Raw genomic sequence first — 26,451 nt, 5'->3', positions numbered from 1 at the left:
TCCGGAGTGGTATCTCGGACTACCGACGTGCCGATTCGCGTCGGATATTGAGGATCCGTAATCAATTCCAGTGAGCAGTCAGAAACTGCCTGGACTAGGAGATTGCCCTTAGTGGAGTTGCGGGGATATCCCCAGGAATCGTGGGGTGCATTGAAGTCACCCGCTATCACTATGGGGGCCCCCTTGGTAAGGGCCACCGCCTTTGTCATGATCGTGGCGAATGCCTGCCGTTGATCCGACGGCGAGCTGTATATGTTTAAAAGGAAAACACTGCTCTTAAGCCAATTGTTAGGGATAATTTCGACCATAATGATCTCCACCCTGGTTTTGCCAAGTGGTAATTTGTGTACTTGGAAGGAGCACTTCCGTGCGACCAAGGTTGCTAAGCCCCGCTTTCCCTCCTCCCGTATCGATACGACCCGGTATCCCGGCAAAGTAGGCGTGTCATCGAGAGTTTCTTGTAAAAGAATTACGTGCGGTTTGACCGCCTGTGCCGAAACGAATTGCTGCGTGTCTGCAGTTGTCGCCAGACGACTGCTTGGCGACGTTTCAGTTTGGGGTGAGGTGGGGGCAATATCCTCCTACCTAACTGGTAGTGCTGGTGATGTCGTTATATCGGACTAAGCGTTCTCGCGTGTTTCGCACCAGGAGGTCCGAACTCGAAGTCTTGAAGGAGATGGCAAGAGACCGTTCATCTCATCGGGAAGCTGTTGCGGCCATTAGAAAGCGACGTTCCCGACGCCGTCGGACTTCAAAGAACGAAGATTCCTCTATGAAGAGCGCGGCACATCCGACAACTCCTCTTCCTCTGCCCCTAGGCCTGGTGGAGTCGAGTATAACTCTGACAAGGTCGTGCCGGCGAACAACAATACTGAACCCTGGCCCGCGCTACCAAAGCTACAGCCGCCGCCACAGCAGAAGCCGCAACCGAAGCCACAGCGAATACCCCAGCTGAAGCCACAGCCGAAGCCACAGCCATGGCCACATCCGACGTCACAGTCGATGCCACAGCCGACGCCACAGTTGAAGCCACAGCCGAGGCCACAGCCGGAGCCACAACCGGTGACACAGCTGGCACCACAGTCACATCAAAGGATACAGTGCACCGCGGTAGAGTCACAATGCCGACTCCCGATAAATTGTCTGTAGAAGACCGGCAAGTGGTTGTGATGCTTCGGTCCCTTATAAACACCCTTCGTATACTCTTAAGCAAGCTGCATACTCCGTCAGCGCGAAGTGCAGTGCAAGTACGGGATGCTCTCAATCCAGTGCTTGCAAGTCTCGAGTAAGCCCCATGGCTCACCGCAGCCTCCTATTCACGCAACGACCACTGGCCCTTGGTTCATGTCAGATGTCTTCAACGCACGTAACCAGTAGGGACTTGGTGTCATGGTGCTTCGCTGCACACACAATGCTCACTCTCTTCCTCTTTTCCTCTTTTTATTCCCCATTTCCCTTACCCCTTGTGTAGGGTAGCAAACCGGACGTTCTTCTGGTTGACTTCCCTGCCTTTCCTCTCTTCGCTTTCTCTCTCTCTATGGCAAAAAAGAGCTGTCGTGCCTTCAAGATAGGCGCGCATCCGCATTGCTTCTAGTGTAGTGCCAAATTAGAGTATGGAGCCCCTCTTAAAGAGCTAGGATACTTTCGAAGCCGGATGTTCAAACACTTGCCAGCTCGCCTGTGTACAATTTTCCGCAACCGGTCCGTATCTGGTAGAAAATCTCTTGAACACAGGACGCAAACCGAAGGCCGTGTTTGATCTTGGAGCCCGCATGCACCGACTCTTTCCGTTTCTTACGTCTGTGCGCAAGTGGGAAATACGCTGAGCTTGTTCTTGGCCTAAAAGATCACATTTACTTCAACACTCTTTTGAACTGCTGGGACACGCCATGCATATATGGAATCCGCCAAATGACTTTTTATTTTTGTTGCTTTGTCCTGTAGACTGTATTTGCGCCCGCTTTTACAACTTTCACAATCCTGTCCCAGGCTCTTGCAATCACTGAGCTGGGATAACCGTACTCTTGCTGTTTGGACGGATTGTTTCTTTAGTCTACGCTACACCAAATGCGTGCATGACTTTCTAACGGCAGATCGATTACATGGCTGGCGCTATGCCGTTCTTGACAAGTTTTCAGTGGCCTGATAACCGAGTAAGGCTATTGCCGATCTGGGTTTGTACTGCCAGCATGCACTACGGAGTGTAACACTATTTGTACGTCAAGGTACTAGATGGAACACTTTCGGCGCTGTCTTACAATCAGCATAAAAAGTGCATAATAGCTTATTAGTTAAAGAAACGTCCATATCTTGCCAAAACGTTTAAAAGCATGTATTTATTTATTTATTTTTTATTTATTTATTCAAATACCCCCAAAGGCCCTCATTATGAGGGTATTACATGGGGGGGGGGGGTCACAGGCGCACAGGCACTGGTTATAGAGGATACATCATATTAAAAACAAGACAATATAACAAAAGTAATAATAGAGTGAAACATAGGTAATACACAAAATAAGTCACAATTATTTCGGAGAAACATTAGAAATATTAGGAGAAACATGCGGCAACCGCAATGAAAAGCAATACAGCAAACAACATCGAAACACTGCAAAAGTCCCAAGATAATAATAATAATAATAATAATTATAAGATTAGTTGACAAGTCATGAGCGAATTAAATCTTGAAACTTTGTCAAGTCAGGTTCAGTGGCAATGTCTGGTGGTAAGGCATTCTACTCAGTTATTGTGCACGGTAAGAATGAACCTGCATAATGGGATGACTGGCAGTTAACGCGTTTGACCTTGTATGGATGGTCACGACGTGGAAAGATAACTGCTGGTGACTCAAAGAAATCATCATGACGTGATGGATGGTGATAAAGCTTATGGAAAAGTGATAGGCGAGAAATTTTACGGCGAAGTCCTAAGTAGTCCAACTCAGCTTTATATTTAACGAGGGTGACGCTGGTGTAACGTGAATAATCTGAAAAAATGAATCGTGCAGCGGCGGTTTTGCAAGGCTTCGATGTTACTGATGATATAAGTCGTTGGAGATCCCAAATGGCAGACGCGTATTCTAATTTAGGACGGATTAGTGTTGTGTACGCTAGTTTTTACCATGCATTGGGCTTTTTTAAGTTATGTTTAATAAGTCCGAGAGTACGGTTAGAAGAGGCAAGGGTAAGATTAATATGATTATTCCATGATAAGTTTGGCTTAAGATGATGCCAAGGTACTTGTAAGTTGTGGCGAGTTCCACAGCGTTGTTATCAAGGGAGTAGGTGGTTGGATTTCGTGGTCTATTGGGAAAGACAAGAGTTTAGTTTTGGAAATATTAATGGCATTAACCAATTAGAACACCATGCACTTATGCCTCCAGGTCAGTTTGTAGTAAGTGATTATCAGTGTTACTTGTTACACATCGATAAAGTACACAATCTTCTGCAAATCGTCTGATTTTGCATAACACGCAACTGGGTAAATCATTAATATAGATTAGAAAGAGTAAAGGCCCAAGTACGCTGCTTGTGGAACTCCAGACGTAACATCAGCATAAGATGAGTTAGAATTGTTAACTGATGTAAACTGAATTCTAGATGAGAGAAAATCGGTGATCCATGCAATCATAGTAGGGTGAATGTTAAGCTGTGAAAGTTTAAGTAACAACCTATGGTGTGGAACACGATCAAATGCCTTGTAAAAATTTAAAAATATTGCGTCAACTTGAAACTCAGCGTCTATCAGTGCGTGTATGTCGTTAATAAATCCGGCTAGTTGGGTGTCGCATGAGTAGCCCCTGCGAAAACCGTTGCTGATACTTGAAAATAATGTTATGGTCTTCAAGGAAGTTGATGACTGAGTGTGTATTATATGTCCAAGTAATTTACAAATAGTACTGGTTAAGGAAATGGGACGATAATTGAGCGGACAAGCACGATCACCTGATTTGAAAATGGGTATTATTTTAGCAATGCGCCAGTCATTAGGAATACAGCCAGTTGATAGTGACTGGGAAAATAGAGCGGTTAACATAGAGCAAATACTATGCGATGTATTCTTAAAAAAATTATTATTGAAGCCTAGATGGTCGGCGCTAGATGACGTTTTAAGATTGCTTAGTAGAGCTAAAACACCAGACTCACTGATGACTACCTCGCGCATTGTGATCCTACTAATGCCTTTAAAGTTGGCAATGAGTTAACGTTTTCATGAGTGAAAATTGTTACAAACGTATCATTAAGAAGTTGAGCACAATCTGAATCGGGGATAGGAACTCCATGAGAATCAGTAAGACTGATGTCAGCGCGAGTTACAGGATTCACAACACGCCAAAAGCGACGAGTATTATTTTTTAGCATGGATGGTAAATCACGAGAAAAAAAGTTATGGCGAGTAGATTTTAGCAATGCTTTATAAGCCTTTTCGCACGCTTTGTGTTTGTCATGGGCACTCGCGAGACCAGTCAGTTTTGCCTGCCTATACAGTCTCTTCTTTTTGTTATTAAGCCGCCGAAGCTTGTTGGTAAACCAAGGAGAACTGTTTTTGCAGGAAATGGCTAACATATGTATGAAACGTGTCCTTGAGAGAACTGAGGTTGGCTTTAAAGAGGGCCCAGTTCTGTTCAATGGAGCGTGAATGATAATCATGCAGAAATTGATCAGAAAATGTGGTTAATTCATTGTTAATTGCGTCGAAATTGGCTTACCGTAACACATTATTTTTCTTTTTTGGTAATTGTTCTTTTGCTCATGCAAAAGTTAATACATCCAGTTATAACATCATGGTCTGCGATGCCTCCTTCATGAGTTATGTCGGCAATTATATCAGGATTGTTAGTTAAAACTAGGTCTAGTATACTGGCAGAAGTTTCAGTGGATCGTGTTGGCCTAATAAGTTGGGTTAATGAAAAGTCAAGACAAGTGCTCAGAAAATAATGTGCAGCCACATCCGTGGCCGATACAGAGAGTGACGACCAATTGATATTTGGAAAATCGAAATCACCAAATATGATAATTATCGACCTCAGAAAAAGTGCGAACACCTCGCTCAGCACCCGATGATACTCATCGGAAAACGCGCCAGAAATGTCGGGTGGACGGTAAAAAACGACAATGATCGCACTAATGCAGTACCCTACAAGGAAATCCAAGTAAATTCAAGAAAAGAATCGATAATGATGGGTGCGGCAATGAATTCTTCCTTTATCGCGATGAGCACACCGCCCCCTCTACGCTGTTGTCTATCACATCGAAAAAACTTGAAAGTGGATTCACTCGTAAAGATGCTGTTATCGTGAATGGTATCGTTAAGCCAGGTCTCGGTAAGTAACACTAATGAAGCGTGGAATGAATCGATGAGCGATGAGAGTGAAATACCATTAGCGACAACACTTCTAGCGTTAGTGTATCAAAATGGAAATTTTTTATCACTGCGACAATGCAATTTTACGGGTAAGCTGGTAGATGAACCTGAGCCTAAGGAAACTAAGGAGGAACATCATTTATCCCTGAGCCGGGAAACAAGAACAGCCTGGCCTTCATTGGTGTTCCACTCGTAAACGTCATTGTTCAAATGCAGTTCGTTGAAAAGAAGACGTACTCGATCCCCGTCTTTCTTCATAGTTCGCGAGAACTCGAGAAGCTTTCGTCGCTTTTCGCGAAACCGTTTCCGAGTAATCTCGCGAGATGCTCAAATTGGTGTTTTTCAACTTAAAGCCGCGGCTCAGAACCAGTTCGACTTCCTTCTCATTGAAGAATTGGCTATGATAGGCCGCTTCTTCTCCGACGAAAAGCGGCCCACACGATGTGCTCTCGAAATAGACGTCACGGTAAGCCCAAGTTTTTCGGTACAGAAATTATTTACGAGTCGTTCTGACTCTTCCCAAGTTTCAGACTTCGCCGAATCTGTTATGCCATAAAAGAGAACGTTAGACCGCCTAGAGCGATTTTCCAGGTCGTCAATTTTTTCTTGTACACCTACGAGACCGTTGTCGCTGCACGCGATGGACTGGGCACTCAGGGCTGCAGCAAATTTCTGCTCTAGGTCAAGGACACGCTTTGTCAGTTTTTCTAAATCATTCTTTAACTCTAAGTTAATTTGAAGTACATTGTTAACAGATTCTTGAAGTACTGAATTGCTAGCTTCAACACGCAAGATAGAGCCAGCCACAAGGTATAGATTTTCCTCTTGAGCCTTGGTCATGGGTCCCGGGTTAAGCTCGACATCGCCTCCCAGAACAAGCACGCACATCAGATACAATACAGAAGCGCGAACACTTTTCAAAACATGAGGTGGCCACGACACCGCTAAAGGACACACATCATCGTCACGATATGAATAAGCATCATAGTAGCTAACCTGTACAAACATTAGCGGTGAGCGTAGGATCACAGTGGCGGTGCTGTGGCCTAGGGTGGCGTCGGAATGCGCGCACTTTTGTACTGCCCGCTCAGCTGACTCGGTCCCACGTTGCCAGACGGAAAAAACTATGGCGTCCAGAGGTGGCGGAGCATCAAGGAGTGGCGAACTGGCCAAAAACGGTATTGATAGGCCACAGTCCGTTGACGAAAATGCGCCGAGCCAGGGGGAGCTTGTATCGTTGAGCCATTCACGCATGGGTGTCGTCGGGACCGTCCGCATCCAAGAAACGAACCATGGCCGGCCCAGGAAAATCAGCAACAGGACCTGTACAAACATCAGCGGTGAGCGTAGGATCACAGTGGCGGTGCCGTGGCCCGACGAAAGTACAGACGAAAGTACATTTGCATGTACTTTCGTCTGCTGTTATTACTTCCGTATACACTAAGAAAGGTTAGGATATGTTTCCGGTGTTTCCAACATTTCAAAAAAAGTTTTTCATGGTTTCATGCCACTCTGATTTCTTTTTGGTCATTTTCTCGCTTACGAAAGCTCATTTTTTTCTACCAATTACTAATTTATTGTTACCAAGCCGCTACCAGAGAACGGCCTCTCCAGAAGAGACCGCTTCATGCTACTGCGCTTACGGACTGGCTGCACCTGGACTGAGGCCCAGCTATACGCCAAGGGCCTCGCCACGTCGCCTGCCTGCAAGAAGTGCGGAGACCCCGAAACTCTGGAGCACCTTCTCTGTGCCTGCACACGCTTGGTGCAAAAACGCTACAAAGTCATCACCACTTACAGACGCTACGGCCTCCCAACGGCCGCAAAGACTGACCTGCTGTTTCCAGTGTGTCCTCAGTTTCCTGGGCTGCGATGCCTGCTGGAGTTTGTGAACTCAACAGGAATCGCCACCTTATGGGCGCCCGCTACAACGCTGGCCCCTTTGCTGAGGACCACCGCCTGTCGCGCGCAATGAAATCTATTGCCCTTCCACTTTTGTCATACCCTCTCCCTTGACGACGCTGCGCTGTGCTCCTTAAGGGGTTGCGGAATCAAACGTCATTTTCTTCTCTTGATCACTGTCGATCCCCTCACGAAACACCTGACGCGCTATCACTGCAGGTGTTTCCTTTCGCCCGCTCTTCTCTGTGGAGGTGTGATCGTGACGTGGCGTCGCAGCAAATGACAATGGCAGCTTCGGTGCCGTTTCGCTGCAATAGACGACGGACGCGAGGGTTTTTGGGTGAATGGACCATTTGACGCTTCCGCATTGAATAAGTATGTTGTCTCATAGTTTACTACTATAGGTACGTGTTCATGTGTTCAGATACAGGAACATGCCTGATTCGTCGAGCGCATGCATGTAGTTTCCTGTGTTTAGCAGTAACAGTAACAGTGGTTAGCAGTAGCAGTAACATTTTACTAGTGCAGCAAAACTACACTCTTAGCCAACTCCTGGCTAGAATCCACGCGTACAGGCAGGAAATCAGAACAAATTACGGCAGCTGATATACCGTTCGCTAAGTGGCTCCACAGGCGGCCCCCCAGAGACAGCGGCCCATTTTCAAGCGGCTCAAGTTTCAGGCGGCCCAATTCCAAGCGGCCGTCAGAATAGGCGTGAGCAAAGTTATGCAGGATTTTAAGTCAAACTTTTCCTGGCTATTTGCAGCCTACCATAGGCGTGACTGCTCTGAAGGCGGCCTTATGCGTATGCGTCCCGAACGCCACTTGCGGGGGGAAAAAAGCGAATTTACACTTCATCCGCAACTATCGTGGCAAGTTTCGCAATCAGGAGTAACATAGCGTAATTAGAAACACAATCATCAAGGCAAATTACACACTCATCACGATCACTAACAACACGTCACTAACAACTAAGCCAAGCCAATGGTTACCACATGTGTGTTTCCGCACCTGCGTCTCCTTTTACTTTTTGTCGCACTCGTACAGCTCCGCCACCAAAGCTTTAGTCATCTCCGACCGCGTGAGTGCTCCCAGCGTCTTGCTACAAATTTCTACGGAGCCCCGTTTCCGAGAGTGACCGGCGCTCAGCCGAGTGGTCGCTTAGCTGCTGTTAGGCTTACTCCCCCGCTGCCCCATGGCTACTTCCTCGCCCCATTGGCTTTTCCACATCGGCGCAACTCTCCCACAACTGCAGTCACCCGCATTGCCCAACGCCACTACCTCGCCATGTTCCTCCTCCTCACCGGTGACGTTTCTCCCAACCCGGGCGCGCCACAACCCACCTGTGCATCCTGCACTAAACGAATGCGAGACGATCAAGCTGCGCTATGTTGCGATTCCTATGACGGCTGGTTTCATCGTCGCTGCGTGCATCTATCTATGGCTCAGTATCGCAAACTGGGTCCCTGCAATGACCCTTGGATGTGCCCCGTTTGCTCCTTGTCTCAGTTCTGCGACTCCATCTTCACTGATCCGCAGTCGCAGCTCCCGCACTCACCGAGTCACTGTACTACATGCCCCCCCCCCCCCCCAAGCACGACTCCATGCCCCCCGGGAAGACCCGCATGGCACTGGAACTGTGGTACACCAACTGCCTTAGCGTTGATCTGCAATCCCCAATAGCTGCCCTTCCAGCCAACACAGTTATCCTACTCACCGAGACCTGCTTGGACCCCGGAGTGCTCGACGGTGAGCTCATGGATATCTCTTCCCACACCATCTTCCGTAGGGATCGCCGTGGTCGAGGCGGGGTTGCCCTTGTTGCTACCCCTGTAGGGATTGGCATGCACCGTACGCACGACCTTGAGCACGACGGCCTTGAGGCAATCTTTTTGGAGCTCTACTTTCCCCGAGACTCTTCTTGTTGGATGTGTATACTGCCCGCCCAATCTCCGAGATCGCTCCTACAGGCTGCTTGATGCTGCTCTGTCTACAGTAGCTACTAAGCCATACATTGACGCCCAATCTCCGAGATCGCTCCTACAGGCTGCTTGATGCTGCTCTGTCCACAGTAGCTACTAAGCCATACATTGATGTAGTGCTCATCGGCAACTTCAACGCTCACATTGACTGGTGGCAGCATGACGAGCCTCTCTCCAGTGATGCGGCCGATGACTCGCTCCGTGATACCGTCACCACCGCTGACCTACATCAAGTCTGTCAGCATCCTTCTTACTCATCGCAAGGCCGGGCCAGCTTCCTAGACCTCGTCTTTGTCCGCAACATCAGCCGGGTCACCTCCTGCGAGGTCCTTCCTGGTCTCACAGGGAGCGACCATTCTGCCATTGAGATCTCTTATGCGACGATCCTACCACGCAAAGGTTACTTTGCACGAACGTTGTGGCATTTCGGGAGGACAGACCTGGCCCATATGGCTCAGATAGCTCCTCTTGCTCCCTGGTGCTTAACCACTGGGAGTGACTGTTCCACGAACTTCGACCTGTGGTGCGATTTCATCCAAGAAATCCAAGTAGACTGTGTACCTCAATAAACCAGGAAAGCTCGTCGACGAAGGACGCCTTGGATCTCTAGCGACGAAAGAAAGCCAAGGATCTCTAGCGCTCATTGAAGGCTACCATCTAAGTGGCCCATGATGATTACGCATGAAAAATCGCTCTCAAGGCTAAGGAGGACCCCAAGCTCTTTTCGTCGTATATTAAATGCTTTCAGTCCACTTCCCACAAACCTTGCTTTATGGACAACGCCGTACCTGTAACCGAACCCTCATCTATAGCACAGTCATTTGCTTCGCAGTTTTCATCCACATATAGCTCTACCACTTCTCTTGACCCTGATATCCTCACCCAAGAGGTAGAAACTAGAGTCACTACTCCTGCAGCCTCCATCAGTAACATCTCCTTCTCACATGATGACCTGCACGAGGCCGTGCGTTTCATTAAGCCGTCCCAAAATCCAGGCCCTAATTATGCTGCTCCTTCCTTCCTGAAACTCATCTACCCACACGTAACCTCGTCCCTCCTACTCATGTTTCAGTCTTTTGTGGACAACGCCTTTGCTCCCCAGAAATGGAAGGAATCCTTTGTCACCCCTGTCCACAAGGGCCGAGGGAAGCCCACATGTGAGGTGTCCAGCTATCGCCCAGTCTTAATCACCTCCATCCTTTGCAGGACCTTCAAGCGTCTCGTCAATCGCTCCATTATAGACTTCCGTGAACAGAACAGCATTCTTGCTTCCTCTCCGCACGGATTCCGTCCCAATCGCAGTTGTGAGACAGCCTTAGCCACGGTCGCACATTATGTCAGTTCCAACATGGATAGCGGCACGCCAACACACCTGATCCAATTGGATCTGACTAACGCATTCGACACACTCGACCACGCCATTCTGGTGACAAAAGCAGCCCAAGCTGGTCTTCAAGGCACATTGCTCCTCTGGTTAGCACGCTTCGTGGTGGGACGCTCACAGCGAGTCAATTACCACGGATCGCACTCCGAGAGCTACCTTGCCCTCTCTGGGGTCCCCCAGGGTTCTGTGCTAGGACCGACTCTCTTTCCCCTTTATGTTAACGACATGCCGCAGTCGAACGAAGTTCTACTGGTGCAGTATGTGGATGACACATCTATCTTGGCCCCTGTCTCACCGTCTGATAACTCCTGTGTCGACCTGCAATACTACCTCACCCATGTTTCCCAGTGGGCATCAGTCAGCCATCTCTCCATCAGTGAAACTAAGAGTGTCGTTCTCCGTTTTCACAACAGCAAGAGAGCTACCTCGCCCGTTTATACGCTTGAGGGCTCTGTCCTGTGTAATGTTTCCTCAGCTGCAATTCTAGGAGCCACGTTCACCCCAACTCTTGATTTTTCACTGCACGTCTCCAATGCAGTGGCCAAAACGCGTCGCACTCTCGGTTTCGTGGTACGCACGTCGAAACCCTGCGGCCCGGATGCTTTCCGTGCACTTTATACTGCTCTTGATAACGGCCTTCCGTGCACGCAATGTGCACGGAATTGCGATAGTTTTCTTTACTTTAGACCGGAATCACACTATTCATACGACTGGAGTGCTGCTCTTCCGTGTGGAACCCCTCTCAGGTTCACCTAACCAATATGCTGGTGAGCGTCCAGCACCGCGCCACCCGGACACTGTTCACCGGCCTCGGCTGCAGCCGCGAAGTACTTCCACGGTATGAGGCACGACTCCAACGCCTTGAATGGCAGACGCTCAAACACCGCTGTCGCCCGGATACGCCTTCTCTCCCGCTGCCTCGATGGATCCCTTGACGACTCCTACATCAGCTCAGTCGTCCGCTACAGCAAGCGAACGGGCCAGCCCGAACCAATGTACGCGAGGAAAGTCCGCCACCAGAATTCACTTATTCCGGCTGCAGTGCGAGACTTTCTTTCTGCTCCATGACATGTGCGAACACCCCTCCCTTCGGACCGTGCGTCATCTAGGGAGCTGTGCAGAACACTGGCGAGAAGCCTCCATGAGTGGACTTAGTTCATGAATTAGCAGGTCAATTGCCTTTTGTCTACCATCCTCCAAGGTGTTTCCATCCTCCTCCCCCACTCCCCCTGGGTGGATGCCTGGCAGGCGCTCCGCGTAAGGGTCTGTACCTATCTGCCACGCCTAGCACGCCACCCAGGACGATCTCTCTCTTTCTCTTTGCTCCTCTACCCCCCCTCTTTTTTTCAAGTGCAAATAAAGGATTACTATTATTAACACTTTATAGTACATCACGTGGAATCGAACCCGCGTACACTCGTATTTATACAGTCCCTAAGCACACATTCTAATGATTACACCACAGCGCCACTACGCTGGGAGGTGTTCTTTTACGGAGGTATATAGCTACCAAATGTACTTGAGGAATCGGCGGCGGTGGGTGGCGTTTCTCTGCAGTGCTGTGCTGTTGAGTATCTGCTCAACAGCACAGCACATGTTTATATATCTTTCACCGGTGACCGTTTCCACCGAGTACCAAATGTTAAACGTTATCGCAAGGCACAGGACGCGCCTGCATGTATCGTGTTTCTTGAACGCTATCGATGCTTCTATCCGTTGTCTGTTGTCACCGACGCTTATGTAATCTGATTCTATGAGCGAGGCGAATTGTCTAGTACTTTCTGGAAGACACGCGGGCACCAGGGATTACTCTGGGACGTTCGACGAGTCATGTATAAAAGCCGACGCATTTCGCCGCTGATCAGATTTCGACCATCGCCGACTGTGTTCGCCGCTTTCGTTGTGCTTCGAGTGTAGCTTGCTTTTGTGGGCACAGGTTACCTCAATAAAGAATCAGTTTCGTAATACACAGTTTTACGACTGTTTTCTTCACCTCCACTATACTACGTGACACGACTAACGAAGGAAGACAACTTCGACTACTTAGACGACAACGTGAGAACTATTCTTCACGGCTTGTCGTCAACGCTGGAAAATAATGTTAGTACTGTCGGAAAAAAGTTGTCGCAGTTTCACCTGAAAGGCGAAGCATCAATTGCGATAGCAAATTTGTAGAGAGCTATACGGAGTAATGATATTAGCTTTATCAGCTGTATAAATTTGGACATGCAGCAGCACCGGCAACGCGCAGAACTGTTGTCGACGCCGTCGGCGTTTTTCCCGCGTTCGCTCAAAATGCCTGCGGCGTTGGTGACTGTTGCCGGAGCCTCTGATATAAATAGGCATTTGGTGCCGCAGCTAAACGTCGTCTCCCTTCCCTTCCCCTCCTCCACGGCTTCTCGCGCATCGGAAGAAGGCGCGTTTGCTCTACCTAAATGGTGATTGTAAAGGAGGAAAGAGACGCCTACTTCTGCAGCCCTTAAGGGAGCACGGCGCAGAACGCGCGTTTGTTCTCCGCCGTGCGTTCACTCCCCGTGAAAGCGCGCGTCCCTCGCGCCCTTTCACTCGCAGATACAGCGTTCGGCGCGCGGCGACGATTTCATCTCCATTGACGTCATACGGAACCTCACGGCGACGACGACGGCGACGCCGACGGCAGAAATCTGCTTTTGAATGTCCATATAATTGCTATCGCAATAAAATGTCGCAGTTTCACCTGAAAGGCGAAGCATCAATTGCAATAGCAAATTGGTAGAGAGCTATACGGAGTAATGATAGTAGCTTTATCAGCTGTATAAACTTGGACATGCAGCAGCACCGGCAACACGCAGATCTGTTGTCGACGCCGTAGGCGTTTTGCCCACGTTCGCACAAGATGCGTGCGGCGTTGGTGACGGTTGCCGGAGCCTCTGATATAAATAGGCACTTGGTGCCGCAGCTAAACGTCGCCTCCCATCCCCCCCCCCCCCCCCCCCACGGCCTTTCACGCGTCGGAAGAAGGCGCGTTTGCTCTACACGCGTTTGCACGTTTGATTGTAAAGGAGGAAAGAGACGCCTACTTCTGCAGCCCTTAAGGGAGCACGGCGCAGAACGCGCGTTTGTTCTCCTCCGTGTGTTCACTCCCCGTGAAAGCGCGCGTCCCTCACGCCCTTTGACTCGCACATACAGCGTTCGGCGGTGCGCGGCGACGATTTCATCTTTATTGACGTCATACGGAACCTCACGGCGAGGGCGACGACGACGCCGACGGCAGAAATCTGCTTAGGAGTGTTCATATAATTGCTATCGCAATAATAACAGATGTGCCGTTCTGCTGACGATCGAGTGCTTCTCCAGCCCATGCATTATATATTCTCCGCAAATAAGCGGATATGAAGTATCGCGCCAACCATACACGTACGTGAATTTAATTCGAGTGTGTACTTGTCAGCATTTAAAAAAATGTGGTTGATCCCTCTTATATAGGAATCGGTATAGAACACGAAAGTGAAACGTGTCTTCACAGAAGTAGTGTAATGTTTATTGCACATTGATATATAATGTCTATTGGTGTTTTGTGGCTAAAGCGCCCTTAGGCGTTGATGCACCCACGCTGACGCCTGGTGGCACGTCTCCTCCATCACGACTACCAACGTCGATGACCATAAGCAACCGTCGTGCATATGGAAGCTGCACTACGCTGCACACGCTAGCACAACGCGAAAGACGAAGCACGTAACTGACACACTAATACAACGCGCAAGACAAAGCACGTAACTGAATCGTCACCGAGTCAAATCAGCGCGTACAGCGCGTCGTAATTGCAGCCTCCGCGATCAACTTCAGAAACATTTTCAGAGCTAATTGCGGAGGCCACGCTCCGCTGTGCTGAGTACGGTGAACGCCACCTAGGTGGCGTTGGTAGTGCTTCTTGATGCCAGCGTTCCTTCGAATGCTGGCATCGAGGCGTCGTAGTGCTGAGACCACCGAAGCGTTCACTGTCGGTGCGCGTTAGTGTCATAATGCAGTACTTCTCTTTTCTGCTCGTAGGCGGCGGCACCGCCCCGAGCAAGAGCGCGGGTACACGGAGGAGTGTTAGATATATAAGGCGCGTCTGTGTAGCTCTCTGCAAATGCGTTTGTGGCGCAATGGGTTAAACGCTCGGCGACCTATCGTCGCGGACCGAGAGGTCGTGGGTTCGATTTCCAAATTTTGCATGTTTGTGGAACTTTTTCTTCTGGTTTCTTTCTTTGTATTATGTTCGTGTACATTGTAAGAACGTCATTCCGTATTTCCGTATGACGTATTTCCGTGACGGAAATACGTCAGTGAAGTCTTGGTGGACCCCGGCATAAAACACTTTCGTGTTCAAAATTCCGCAAGTTCCATTCGTATATGGTCGACTGCGACGCCAGTACCAGTGTCACGAAGGCATTTCGACGTGCCTACATGCATTCTTTTCAATTGCATTGGTTTACAGTTTGATTCATTCCGCTGTAAGCTGTTGTCCTGAGTTAGCAGCGGGTCGTTAGCGTTTTGGAGCGCATGCATTCCAGCAATTGGATACTGCGTATGCCGATAGCCGCGTCACATGCATCGGCACGCATGTTTAAATTTCTAATGTGTGCACTTGTTGCGCGTGCACTGCTCGTTTACTGTGGCAGCGCTCGTTCTGAAAGCTTCGAAGACCATCTACACTCATGCGTCTGTTCAACATACATGCACAGGATGGACTTGCCGGCCAGTTGAATGAGCATTGTGGAAGAAGAAACAGCGCAAAACAAGGACGACAAAAAAACGTGGACCACACCACGAAGCGCTGGTGTGCTTCATGCTTTTTCGTCGTCCTTGTGTTCACGCTGTTTCTTCTTCCACGATGCATGCACGCCACAGCTAGGTGCACGAACGTTTCGGGGCAAGGGGGGGGGGGGGTAACTTTCTTTTCCCGGTTTCCTCTCAGTGTCAATGGCACAGTGCGTTGCACCGAATTGTGCACGTTTACTCATCTGCTTCTCACAGAAAATGTCGAAGAAACGCCCACCAAAACCAGGTACATTTGTAAACTTAACTAGGCAAGACGAAGCTCCATAGAAAAACAAAAGAAAGAGTGGTATTGAAGGTTTTCAGTATTTTTCTTTACTGCAAAATGGTAGCGCTCTCCTAGCTTCAATGTACAGAGATGGTGCAGTGTTAGTTAAAAAGCATGAATTTGTGAATTCCTGGCCAAAGTAAGCTTGTGAAATTATTTAGGTGCTAGAATGCGGCGTTTGCAGTGATCTTTGAAAACCCTTTATTTCTAAAATGCCATTTTCAAGGCATTGAAAGCCCTTGAATTTTTGCAGTAATGGAAAGTCCTTAAATTTGTACACTTGGCTAGACTTAGACATTACCAAGCATTTTCCCCCTCTGTGACACAGAGAATTGTCTGTGGAGCTAATAGAAGGTGAAATCCTTAAAGCTGAAATTGCAAAGCAGCTGCGGATACAAGTTTTAGGCACATGGAACCAGTACCAAGTGTACTTGGAGGAACAGAAGAAGCAAAAAGCACAACAGTTAAGTCATTCGAAGAGAAGCCGCGTAGAAGAGTAAATCGAGAGCTACAGACACAATAAAAAGAAACTAGAAATGACTATTGCTTACTTGATGGTGAAAAGCTTTGCCAACAAATGACATCACATACACTATGCAATCAAACAGTATTCAAAAACTGCAAATGTTGCAGTTCCAAGCAGTTCATTTTGGTATTTCAGAAAAACTTCCACCACTTTCTTGAAATGCCTCCTTGTGTGAGCGTTAAGGCACTGTGTGCGTTAAGGACGGGCGGTGAAAGGCTAATTAACAGTGTCACTGCTGCAGCTTCGTCGAAGCCGTCGACTTACAACATGGTTTGGGCTTCTCCTGGGACACCCACACAGAACAAAACACACAAGACCAGAGAGCAGTGGGAGGCCGCGCTGCTCATCTCTTCACCGGAAGACCAACTTAAGGCAATCCAGCAGGCCGAAGATGCCGCCAGAGCCCAAGGGCTTGAGGCCGTCATCTAGGTAGAGAGGCCTAGGCCTCAGAAATATGTTGTACAAAAATAAAGTTTATTCCTCCTCCTCCTAAACAGACACTGTCGCAACGGGCGCAGCTGCCAGGTGAGACATGCACCACATATATCGAAGAAGTGTTAAAGCTATGCAAGGTGGTCAGTGCTCGCATGTCGGAAGAAGATAAATTCGGACATTTGCTCAAAGGAGTGGCTGAGGATGTGTATGATTTTCTAATTGGAAAGGAAAGCCTCAGTTCTGTGTCCGACGTCATTCGGCATTGCAGAAAATTTGAAACGCTCAAGATGTGGCGGATTACGCCAAAGTTTGGTCGGTTGGCAAACGTTACGACCGTTGCCAGTGTGGACATGAGCCCTTGCCTCGATTTTTCTTCGACCATCCGGCAGATTGTCCGCGAGGAACTTTCCCGCCGCGAAGAGATGTCGCGTTCAACTGCTGACCACCATGGCGTGTTCACGTCACGTGAGGCTACGACTGCGCCACATCTGGCCCCTTGGCAACTGATGGTGAGCGCAGCGGCTGTAGAATACAGCGCAGCCCCACAGTCGATGATGACAACACGCCCTCCGACTCCGCGCTATGACCAACGCGCTCAGCGCAGGCCTTCTCGACGCCCGATGTATCGTCGTGACACACGCCCTGAACCAGCCAACTACACAAGGGAAAATGATAATATCCGGTTCATCGACGAACAATCAAGGTTTTTACATCTCCCGGTCTGTTACTGTTGTGGTGTCCCACGTCATATATCACGGTTTTGCAACGAGCGTATGACCACGTGGTAAGGCCAGCCCTCAGAGTTTTCACGGCCCTGCGAACCACCCCACGGTGTCCCGTGGCCAGCACACGTATCATCTGGCGACAAGTATTGGCCGAGCAGCTCCAGGAATCGCTCCCCGCCATCTGACAGGAGTTTGACACCACCACCGCAACGTCGTGCTCACCGTTCTCCCTCACCGCTGCGTCGCACCACGTCCCCTTCGTCACCGGAAAACTAGCTAGCGCGGCCGATGGACGTGAGGTCGCTGGAGACATGCTACTGACAGAAATGCCTCCTGTGTTGATGCTTAAAAACAAAGTGTGCGTTTTTGTAGATAATGTGCCTGTGATGGCTCTGGTGGACACAGGCGCAACAATTTCGGTCATGAGTGTCTCTTTTAAAGACGTGTTAGGGCGAAAGGTGTTGTTTAAATGAGACGAATATTTAAAGTTCTGTGGAGTGAGTGGCAAGCCGTTGCGACCTATTGGTGTGTGCAGACGTGTCTTTGGCAGGCCATGTTATTCCCACAGAGTTTGTAATTATTCCTCGGTCGACCCATGATGTTATTCTCGGCATGGATTTCTTGCGGGAGTTTGGTGCCACTGTCGTCTGCCGCACAGGGAAGGTATTCGTAAGTGGTAAGATTCCGTCAGGACTCCTTGAGAACCTTGTAGATCGCGATATTACACTGCGTGTTTGTGGTGATACGGTTGTACCTACTAGAGCACTGCACGGGCCGATTTTTGCAGCCCGGGCCCATTTTTACATCGGGCGGCCCGCCCGAGCCCGATCAAAACTTTTATGGCGAGACCCGGGCCCGGCCCGGGCCCGGAAATAATCTACGTTACCCGCCCGGCCCGGCCCGCCACCCCTTTACCTTAGGCTCGAGCCCGGCCCGAACCCGGCTCAAAACCGGCCCGAACCCGGCTCAAAACCGGCCCGAACCCGGTCCGAGACCGAAAAATACATGTTTTTCAGAGTTGAGACGCCGGCGAATAACTCGCTGCACGTTACATGCGCACCACCAGAAAGCCCGAGCCCGGCCTGGGCCTGCGTCAAAAACCCGAGCCCGGCCCGGGCCCGGGTCAAAAAGCACACGCCGTGCCCGAGCCCGGCCCGAGCCCGTAAAAAAACTGCTCTACCCGGCCCGGCCCAGGCTTTCGGGTAAGCCCGAGCCCGTGCAGCGCTCTAGTACCTACATCATCTACCGTTTGTGTTTCCGTTGTCTGTTGCGGCGCCAATGCCGATAGTTTCGATACTACCGTAGAACCAATGCACATTACCGTAGAACCAATGCATATTAAGAAGAATGTGTTGGTACCACATTGTGTGGTGTCCATAAAAGGTGGATGCCCTGGCTTATGGACCGTAAACTGTTCTCAGGAGCCCGTTATACTACCAAACGGCTTGAAATTAGCCTTCGTCAGGGAACACGCATCCTTATCAGTGGCTGAACTTACAGATGTGCCAGAAGAACCTGATGGCCACCGCTCGGAAACAGCCCTTTTGTCAATGGTGAATAAATCACTCAGCACAAGTGAACGCCGAACGTTAGTAGGTGTGCTTTCGAAGCACGTTTGGGTATTCGACTTTGCGCAGAAGGACAAAATGCCTGCCATCCCCGCGTCTCGAACACGCCATACTATCAACACGGGTTCGGCAAATCCGATTAGACAAAAGCCATATCGCGTTTCACCATCAGAGCACCAGATTATCAACAAACAAGTGCACGAAATGATGAAAAAGGGAGTCATACAAGAGTCAGCGAGTCCATCGGCAGCTCCAGTGATTCTTGTGAAAAAGAAAGATGGATCTTGGAGAGTTTGCGTCGACTATCGCCGGCTGAATGTTGTAACAAAAAAGGACGTGTACCCACTCCCACGTATTGATGACGCAATAGACTGCCTTCATTCCGCCATTTACTTTTCTTCAGTAGACTTACGATCTGGCTACTGGCAAATTCCGATGCATCCTGAGGACAAGGAAAAGACTGCTTTCGTAACCTCTGACGGGCTGACTGTGTAACACTTCGGCAACATTCGAGAGATTTATGGACACTATTCTGCGCGGCTTAAAGTGGAGCATCTGCATGTGTTACCTCGACGACGTCGTCATCTTTGGCCACACCTTCAGCGAACACAACTCGTGTCTGGATATTGTCCTGAACTGCATCAGGAACGCTGGCCTTGTTTTAATTTCCAAGAAATGCCACTTCGGAGACCGCCAAACCTTTGTGCTTGGACATCTCGTCGATAAGGATGGTGTCCGCCTTGATGCCCAGAAAACAGCAGCCGTTGAAGCGTTCAGTGCACCGTGCTCTGTCAAGGAGTTTCGTAGTTTTCTGGGGCTTTGTTCCTATTTCCGCCGCTTTATTCCTAAATTCGCCGACTTCGCGTATCCGCTGACATGCCTGCTACGAAAGGATATCTCCTTTGAGTGGACTGCAGAGTGCGACTCTTCTTTTCGTCAGTTGAAGTTTCTGATGACGTCGTGACCTGTTCTTCAACACTTCAGTCCTTCAGCTCCGACAGAACTACATACGGATGCCAGTGGCACTGGTATTGGCGCTGTCCTAGTTCAACACTAGGGTGAACACGTGATCGCATATGCAAGTCGCTCATTAAGTAGGCCCGAGCAGAATTACACTGTCACGGAACAAGAATGCCTCGCGGTAATATTTGCAGTTCAACGGTTTCGTTCCTACCTGTATGGGCGCCCCTTTACAGTTGTCACCGACCACCACTCATTGTGTTGGCTTGTAAACTTCCGTGACCCTTGCGGCCGCCTTGCGCGCTGGGCGCTCCGACTGCAAGAACACCGCTTCACCGTTTCTTATAAGAGCGGTCGACGACACGCTGATGCGGACTGCCTCTCCCGTATGCCACTTAGCGCTACGGACTGTGACGCCGACGACTTCGATCACCTTGTGGCTCCTGTTTCACCGAGTTTTCCAGACTTCGACTGTTTCAAATCCGAACAGCGATAATACGTTAAATTAACACCGCTCTTCACCGCTACTACCACCTCGACAACACCAAACCATTTCTGTGTACGTGATGGGCTCCTGTACAAGAAGAACCTTTCCAGCACTGGCACACGTTTTCTGCTAGTTGTGCCGGAGAACCTTCGCATAGCGATTCTGAGTGTTATGCATGACGACCCTATACGTCTGGCCATTTAGGTTCGGCGAGGACGCTGTACCGTATTCAGGAACGCTTTTATTGGCCTGGAATGCGACAATCTGTTGAGACGTATGTGGCTAGCTGGATACAATGTCAGCGCCACAAACGGCCATTTACTGCTCCAGCTCGTCTCCTGCAGCCGATCCCGCCTCCAAGCACACCTTTCCAACAAGTGGGCATTGACTTCGTGGGCCCTTTTACAAAATCAGCCAAGGGAAATCGGTGGATAGTTGTTTGCGTCGACTACATCGCACGCTACTGTGATACGGCGGCCGTGCCCTCCGCAACTGCCAATGACGTTTCAACATTCCTGCTAGAATATGTCCTCCTGCGACATGGTCCGCCTCGCGTGATCATCAGTGACCGTGGACGACAATTCACAGCGTATGTCGTGGAGGAGCTGCTTCGTTTGTGTGAATCCCACTTGCGTCACTCGACACCATACCATCCACAAAAGAATGGGCTTAGGGAGCGCACCAACCGAACAATTGTAAACATGCTATCTATGTATGTTTCATCCGACCAGAAGAACTGGGATGACGTACTGCCTTTTATCACGTACGCGTTTAACACCGCCAAGCATGAGACTACCGGGTATAGCCCTTTCTTCCTGCTCTACGCACGGCCACCCGGTACACAATCGACACTGTCTTCCCTTTCTGCAGTCACGAAAATCCCACTGTCACCGAGACTCTCTGCCTTGCCGAAGAAGCTCGTCGTATTGCTCGTTTGCGCACTTTGGCATCGCAGGACAGATCAAAAGCACGCTACGACATTCGCCACCGTCCGGTAATCTATCACCCTGGTGATTTAGTCTGACTGTGGACTCGAGTACGGAAACGCGGGTTATGCCAAAAGCTTTTGTCCACCTACGATGGCCCGATTGTGATTATTAACAGACTCACGGAAGTCACCAACAACATAGCTTGCCTCATGGCGAGTGGTAGAAGAGCTGCTAAGACCCAAGTGGTCCTTGTCGCCTGCATGAAACTCTTCACTTCAAGACAAATGGATTGACTCGCCCGGCGGGCTTCGTCTGCAACGAGAGGAATGTTACGCGTGAGGAAAACTGAGACCGGTGAACGTGCTTGCGGTCCCGTGTTGGAAAAGCGGAAGAGGACGACGTTGAGTGCATCAACCAGCCAGCCGCTCTTGCGCTCACCTTCGCAACCTAAATTAAACGGCCCCCTTCATCTCTGAGGTTTACAAACGGTCTCCTTTGTGCGTAACGATATATATATATATATATATATATATATATATATATATATATATAGAAATATGTCTCTCTGACATTTGGAATATAGTACATTCAGGAGTGCCTGCATGCTCTCTTCCCCTGCTCAAGTGACGAAAAGGAGAGCCTTTCTATGTACCATAGTAGAAGAACATTCAAAGGTTTTCACTGTACTCATTACATCAATTGTCATGTGGCTCTGCCACAATAGAAAATAGCAGTGGGCCATAATATTACCCCATCCTAACATAACTGTAAATTAGCACATACCAAGATGCTGTGAAACGGCAGTGACAAAGCAGCTGGTGCTGGAAATTTCAGCAGCAGTGCAGTGGTACAGTTGAGTGCCACCTGCATAGAGATAAATGCATATGCATGTTAACAACTCAGTAGTTGCTGACATTTTCGTAAGCTGTACACTGCACAATAAAGTAATCTAGGCAACTTTGTTGGAACAAATGCACATAATTAAAACACCATTTAAACACTAACATGATTAACGGCCGCTCACCTCTCACGCACTAAGGGATAATACTACTGAAGCATCAGTGGAGGGTTCACAGATTACCACAGCCCATAAAGGACAAGCTTTCTTTGAGGAAAACAGCTTTAACGGCTGTTAGTTTTCTTGATGATTTTATGTGGTAGCTTTGCTTTAAATGTCATGCAGTACTAAAAAATAGGAAGTGCAGCATTTCTAGCAGCAGAAGTCGTCGTCAGCCTCATGGTACAACTGATTTTTGCCCTGTTTATGTCAGTGAGACAACACATACAAAGAAATCTGAGTTCACACATATACAGTGCCATGTGCACTTCTCCTTCACAAAACACAGCCACCAGTTCGAATGCTGCTGACAGGAAAGGTTATATAGAGTGCGACACTGCATGGAACTACCACTTATGACTGTATATGTATGATCTGCTGATTGGAGAGGTAGTCACATGCCATTTCTAGTCTCTCTTAGAAGCATTACTAAAGGCAGAATTAAAATTATTCGTATGTCACAAATTTCACACACCCACAGTTTGGTTAAATAACTTGTGAGAAAAAGACACGTTAAACTGGAATAGCAACTCTTGTTTCCTGCTGCAAAACTTTCCTTTAAATAATGACATAACTTCACAGCGTCATAAAATATCGTGTTTCTCGCAACTACTTACCGGAACTTGCGAGTTAAGAGTGTTGATACGCGACTCATTGGGCGACAATACTGCCTAATACAAATGCTTCACGAACACGAGCACACGTCCCTCGCAGATAATGGCAGCCATATATACCTCTGTACGACATGATCGCACCTTTCTGGTCAAAATGCACGTTAGTAAGACATCACCACCTCATTAAAAATAATAACTCAGTACAAGGCAGCAGCCGACTGCATAATGTGAAATTGCAATTGATGTCCACTTACTGGTGGCCTGTGGTTGAGTCACTTCTGGTAGTTTGACTGGGTGCTGAGAAACAGGTCCTGGGTTGACCCTACAAAACATACAGGGTTATGTCAAATGTTGAAAATGTACCACGCCGGCATTTCATAATTAAGTCGCAAAGCAAACGAGTAAACTAAAGACAAATGTGATGTAAACAGAGTATGCATATGATAGGCTGACAACTCGTAATGCATTCCGCGAAAAACCTAATGCAAAGGAAAAACTACATACAAAGTTGACACACAATTTAACTCGCTCTAGGTTTCTTCCTGCCAAATATAGTCAAATGATTATGTGTCTCGTGGTTGGCACGTAATTAGTGTAAATTACACAATAAATAATTTAAGTATAAACCGTATGCACGCGATCTTGCGCGCGACTGCGACAAGCGACGCGATGGAGATGGCTGTCGCGCTCGCTTGTCGTCTACAATACGTACCGCATGCGAGCGACGACTTTGAGCAACGTCTCCCCGGTGTTGCCGGAATGAGGGCAGCAAATACGCGCCGAAACTGGCGTGACGCGTGCTTTATTATTTAAGTTGTGTTTTACTGTAAAGAGCAGCATAAATATTTCTAAAGGTCTTGCACTTCGTTTTTATCCTTGCACGTATCAAAAAGTCGTTTGCTCGTTCCGTGCGACAATTCGTAGCACTCGATTGATGTTCTGTACATCCTGCTTCGGCTTCGCGCTATTGGCTAGTCGCTGATAGCACTTTCGGGCGACGAGCAACGAATTCTAGATTTCCAGAACGCAGTGCCTATTCTGTGGTCCAGACCACAGGACTCTCATTTTATTGTGTCGACCAGACCACAAAATACACTTCTTTCTTTATTTTCTGGGGGAGTGGATCTGTCCTCAGCTGTGACAGCGGTTTCCCCCTGTCGGCCGGTTGCGCATTGATCGATTGAAATCTGCGCTATATAGTCTAGTTGTCCGGCACCTGAACGTCGAAAGTCAGCACGTGTTTGTGCTGTGCGGTTTATGCCATGAAAGCGGGACAAAAGTTCTCCTCGTTTGAGGAACTCCAATCGGCAATAGCCGACTATGAGCGCATGGTTTACGCCGAATTTTGGATTCGTCAGTTGCGAACCGTCCATGCTGCAAGAAAGAAAGGCATCAGACACCCCATTGACGAGAACCTTACCTACTACAGCCTGACGTATAGCTGCAAGCTCGGCGGAAGAACGCACAAATCCGTGTCAACAGGTGCTCGTACTAAAGAAACGTAAGGGATTGACTCCTCACCATATTTAATTCACTTTATTAACCTTTTACGAATCGTGAAATAATGGCGTTGGAAGGGTATATAGCATGGTACAGGAATGGCATACACCACGTGGGAAAGCCGTGAATGTATGTGGCAGCAGGAATGCAACTTCACTGCTCCTATGTATCAATTTTATACAGGACATACAATATCAACTGCCCGGCCCACATTTCCTTCCTTGCCACCAAATATGGGAAATGCTTGGAAGTCATTGAAGTGGTTGACGAACACACTCACACGTTGAGTGAGGTATGTTTATTACACTGCCAGTCAGTCAAGAAATTAGTTTCCCTTTTTCCCATAACTGCACTTTAATTGAAAACTATAAATACGCTGTGCTTTCCTTGATATCTGTTGGCTTCATACGGTTGTGTCTAACAAGAACGCTGGGGCCCTTCATCAATTCTTTGATACAAATTAAGTAAATACACGCAGCAGTAGATGTGTTCCTGAATTCGTTCATCTTCCTTGCAGAAGTGTTGCCAGCACCTGCCACGCCAGAGAAGGCTCAATGAAGAGGAAACAGGTGAAGTGAAGAAACTTCTAGCACTTAAAGCTATTAAGAAATGCCTACAAGGGCACTTCTTCAACCGTTGGAAGAGAATACTCCTGCGTGGCCTTCACAACCTAACAACAAAGATGCAGGCGGAGAAAGTGAAAGGGTCAACGCTCAACTTCATTGCCTCACGTGTGCAGGAATCTGGCGGAACTATGGACATTCTTGTGGATAGTGATAGTGTGCTGACTGGCCTTTCCTACCAGGATAGTGACATGAAAAAGGCATATGAGAACTTTCCAGATATTTTTTTGTTGATGCCATTCATAAGACCAATGATAAACTGATGCCATTGTACGTTGTCCTTGTGAAGAATTCCAATGGTGAGAGTGAAATAGTGGCATTGATATTGTGTGCAGGTGAGGACGAGGCAACATTACAAGCATTGTTTTCAAGGTTTAATGTGAACAACAGGTCAACCACGGACACTAAAGTTATTATGACTGACAAATATTTTGTAAAAAGAAAGACCTTGAAGACTGCGTTTCCCTGCGCAGCGAGCACTGTATGCTTATTTCATGTCCTGAGAACATTTAGAAGGGAGGTGACCGTAGAGGAGACGGGTGTCACTAGTCAGATGAGGATGCACATTCTGGAATTATTGCAGAAATTGTGCTACTCCCAAACTGAAGAAGAATACCAAGAGACCTATAAAAGCTTGCAGAACACTGGTTGTGCCAAGGTTCTTCAATATTTCAATAAAAATTGGCACCCGATAGGCAATGAATGGGTGAAAGGCTTGAAACATCAAGCCACAACATTTGGAAATTCTACAAATAACCGTGTTGAAGCCATCAATCAGAAGATAATGCAAGCTGTCAAGCGGTATGCGCCTCTCCACGAGATGTTTTCTGACCTGCTTACTGTCGTGAACAGTCTGCATCTTCAACGGGATCAGACAGCAATGGAAGCCTTGCTGAAAGCCCCAGTGGTGAGAAATTTAACGTGCTGTGAACAAGAATACTGTAACATCTTGACACCATATGCATTTGCAATAGTCTCCAAGGAACTGAAAAAAGCAAATGAAATGGATTCCTTAGAACAGTATGCTCATCTCGAAGTGTCCGAGGAAAGCTGCTCTTGTTGTCTATCCAAAGCAATGCGCCTTCCATGTAGACACACATTCTTTTACCGTAAAGAGCTTGGTCTACCCACGTTCTTTGACAACGCAACACCAACAAGATGGAAAAGAAGCTTTTACAGTCAGTCTTGTCGACTCTTCACCACAGATCCAACTGTTGCTGGCCAAGCTAACGTGCTTTCTCATCTATCTGCAAGAAAGGTCATGTCAGAGTGTCAGAAGCATAGACAAGCTACGGCAATTCTCCTAAATATTGCGACACTTGTTGTA

General features: G+C 48.3%; 1 protein-coding gene across 1 annotated transcript; it reads left to right on the top strand.

The window, feature by feature from the left end:
* The first annotated feature begins 24,522 nt into the window (after window positions 1-24,522).
* On the top strand, window positions 24,523-25,563 carry LOC125940877 (uncharacterized). Its single transcript, XM_049657527.1, has 2 exons — window positions 24,523-24,793; window positions 25,019-25,563. The coding sequence occupies exons 1-2, from the start codon at window positions 24,629-24,631 to the stop codon at window positions 25,385-25,387; spliced, it is 534 nt and encodes a 177-aa protein (XP_049513484.1). The 5' UTR covers window positions 24,523-24,628; the 3' UTR covers window positions 25,388-25,563.
* The last annotated feature ends 888 nt before the right edge of the window (window positions 25,564-26,451 follow it).

This window comes from Dermacentor silvarum, chromosome 10 (assembly GCF_013339745.2).
Source record: "Dermacentor silvarum isolate Dsil-2018 chromosome 10, BIME_Dsil_1.4, whole genome shotgun sequence".
Taxonomy (NCBI): domain Eukaryota; kingdom Metazoa; phylum Arthropoda; class Arachnida; order Ixodida; family Ixodidae; genus Dermacentor; species Dermacentor silvarum.
Note: the sequence above shows the minus strand (reverse complement) of the source record. Positions and strands in the feature narration are given on the sequence as shown.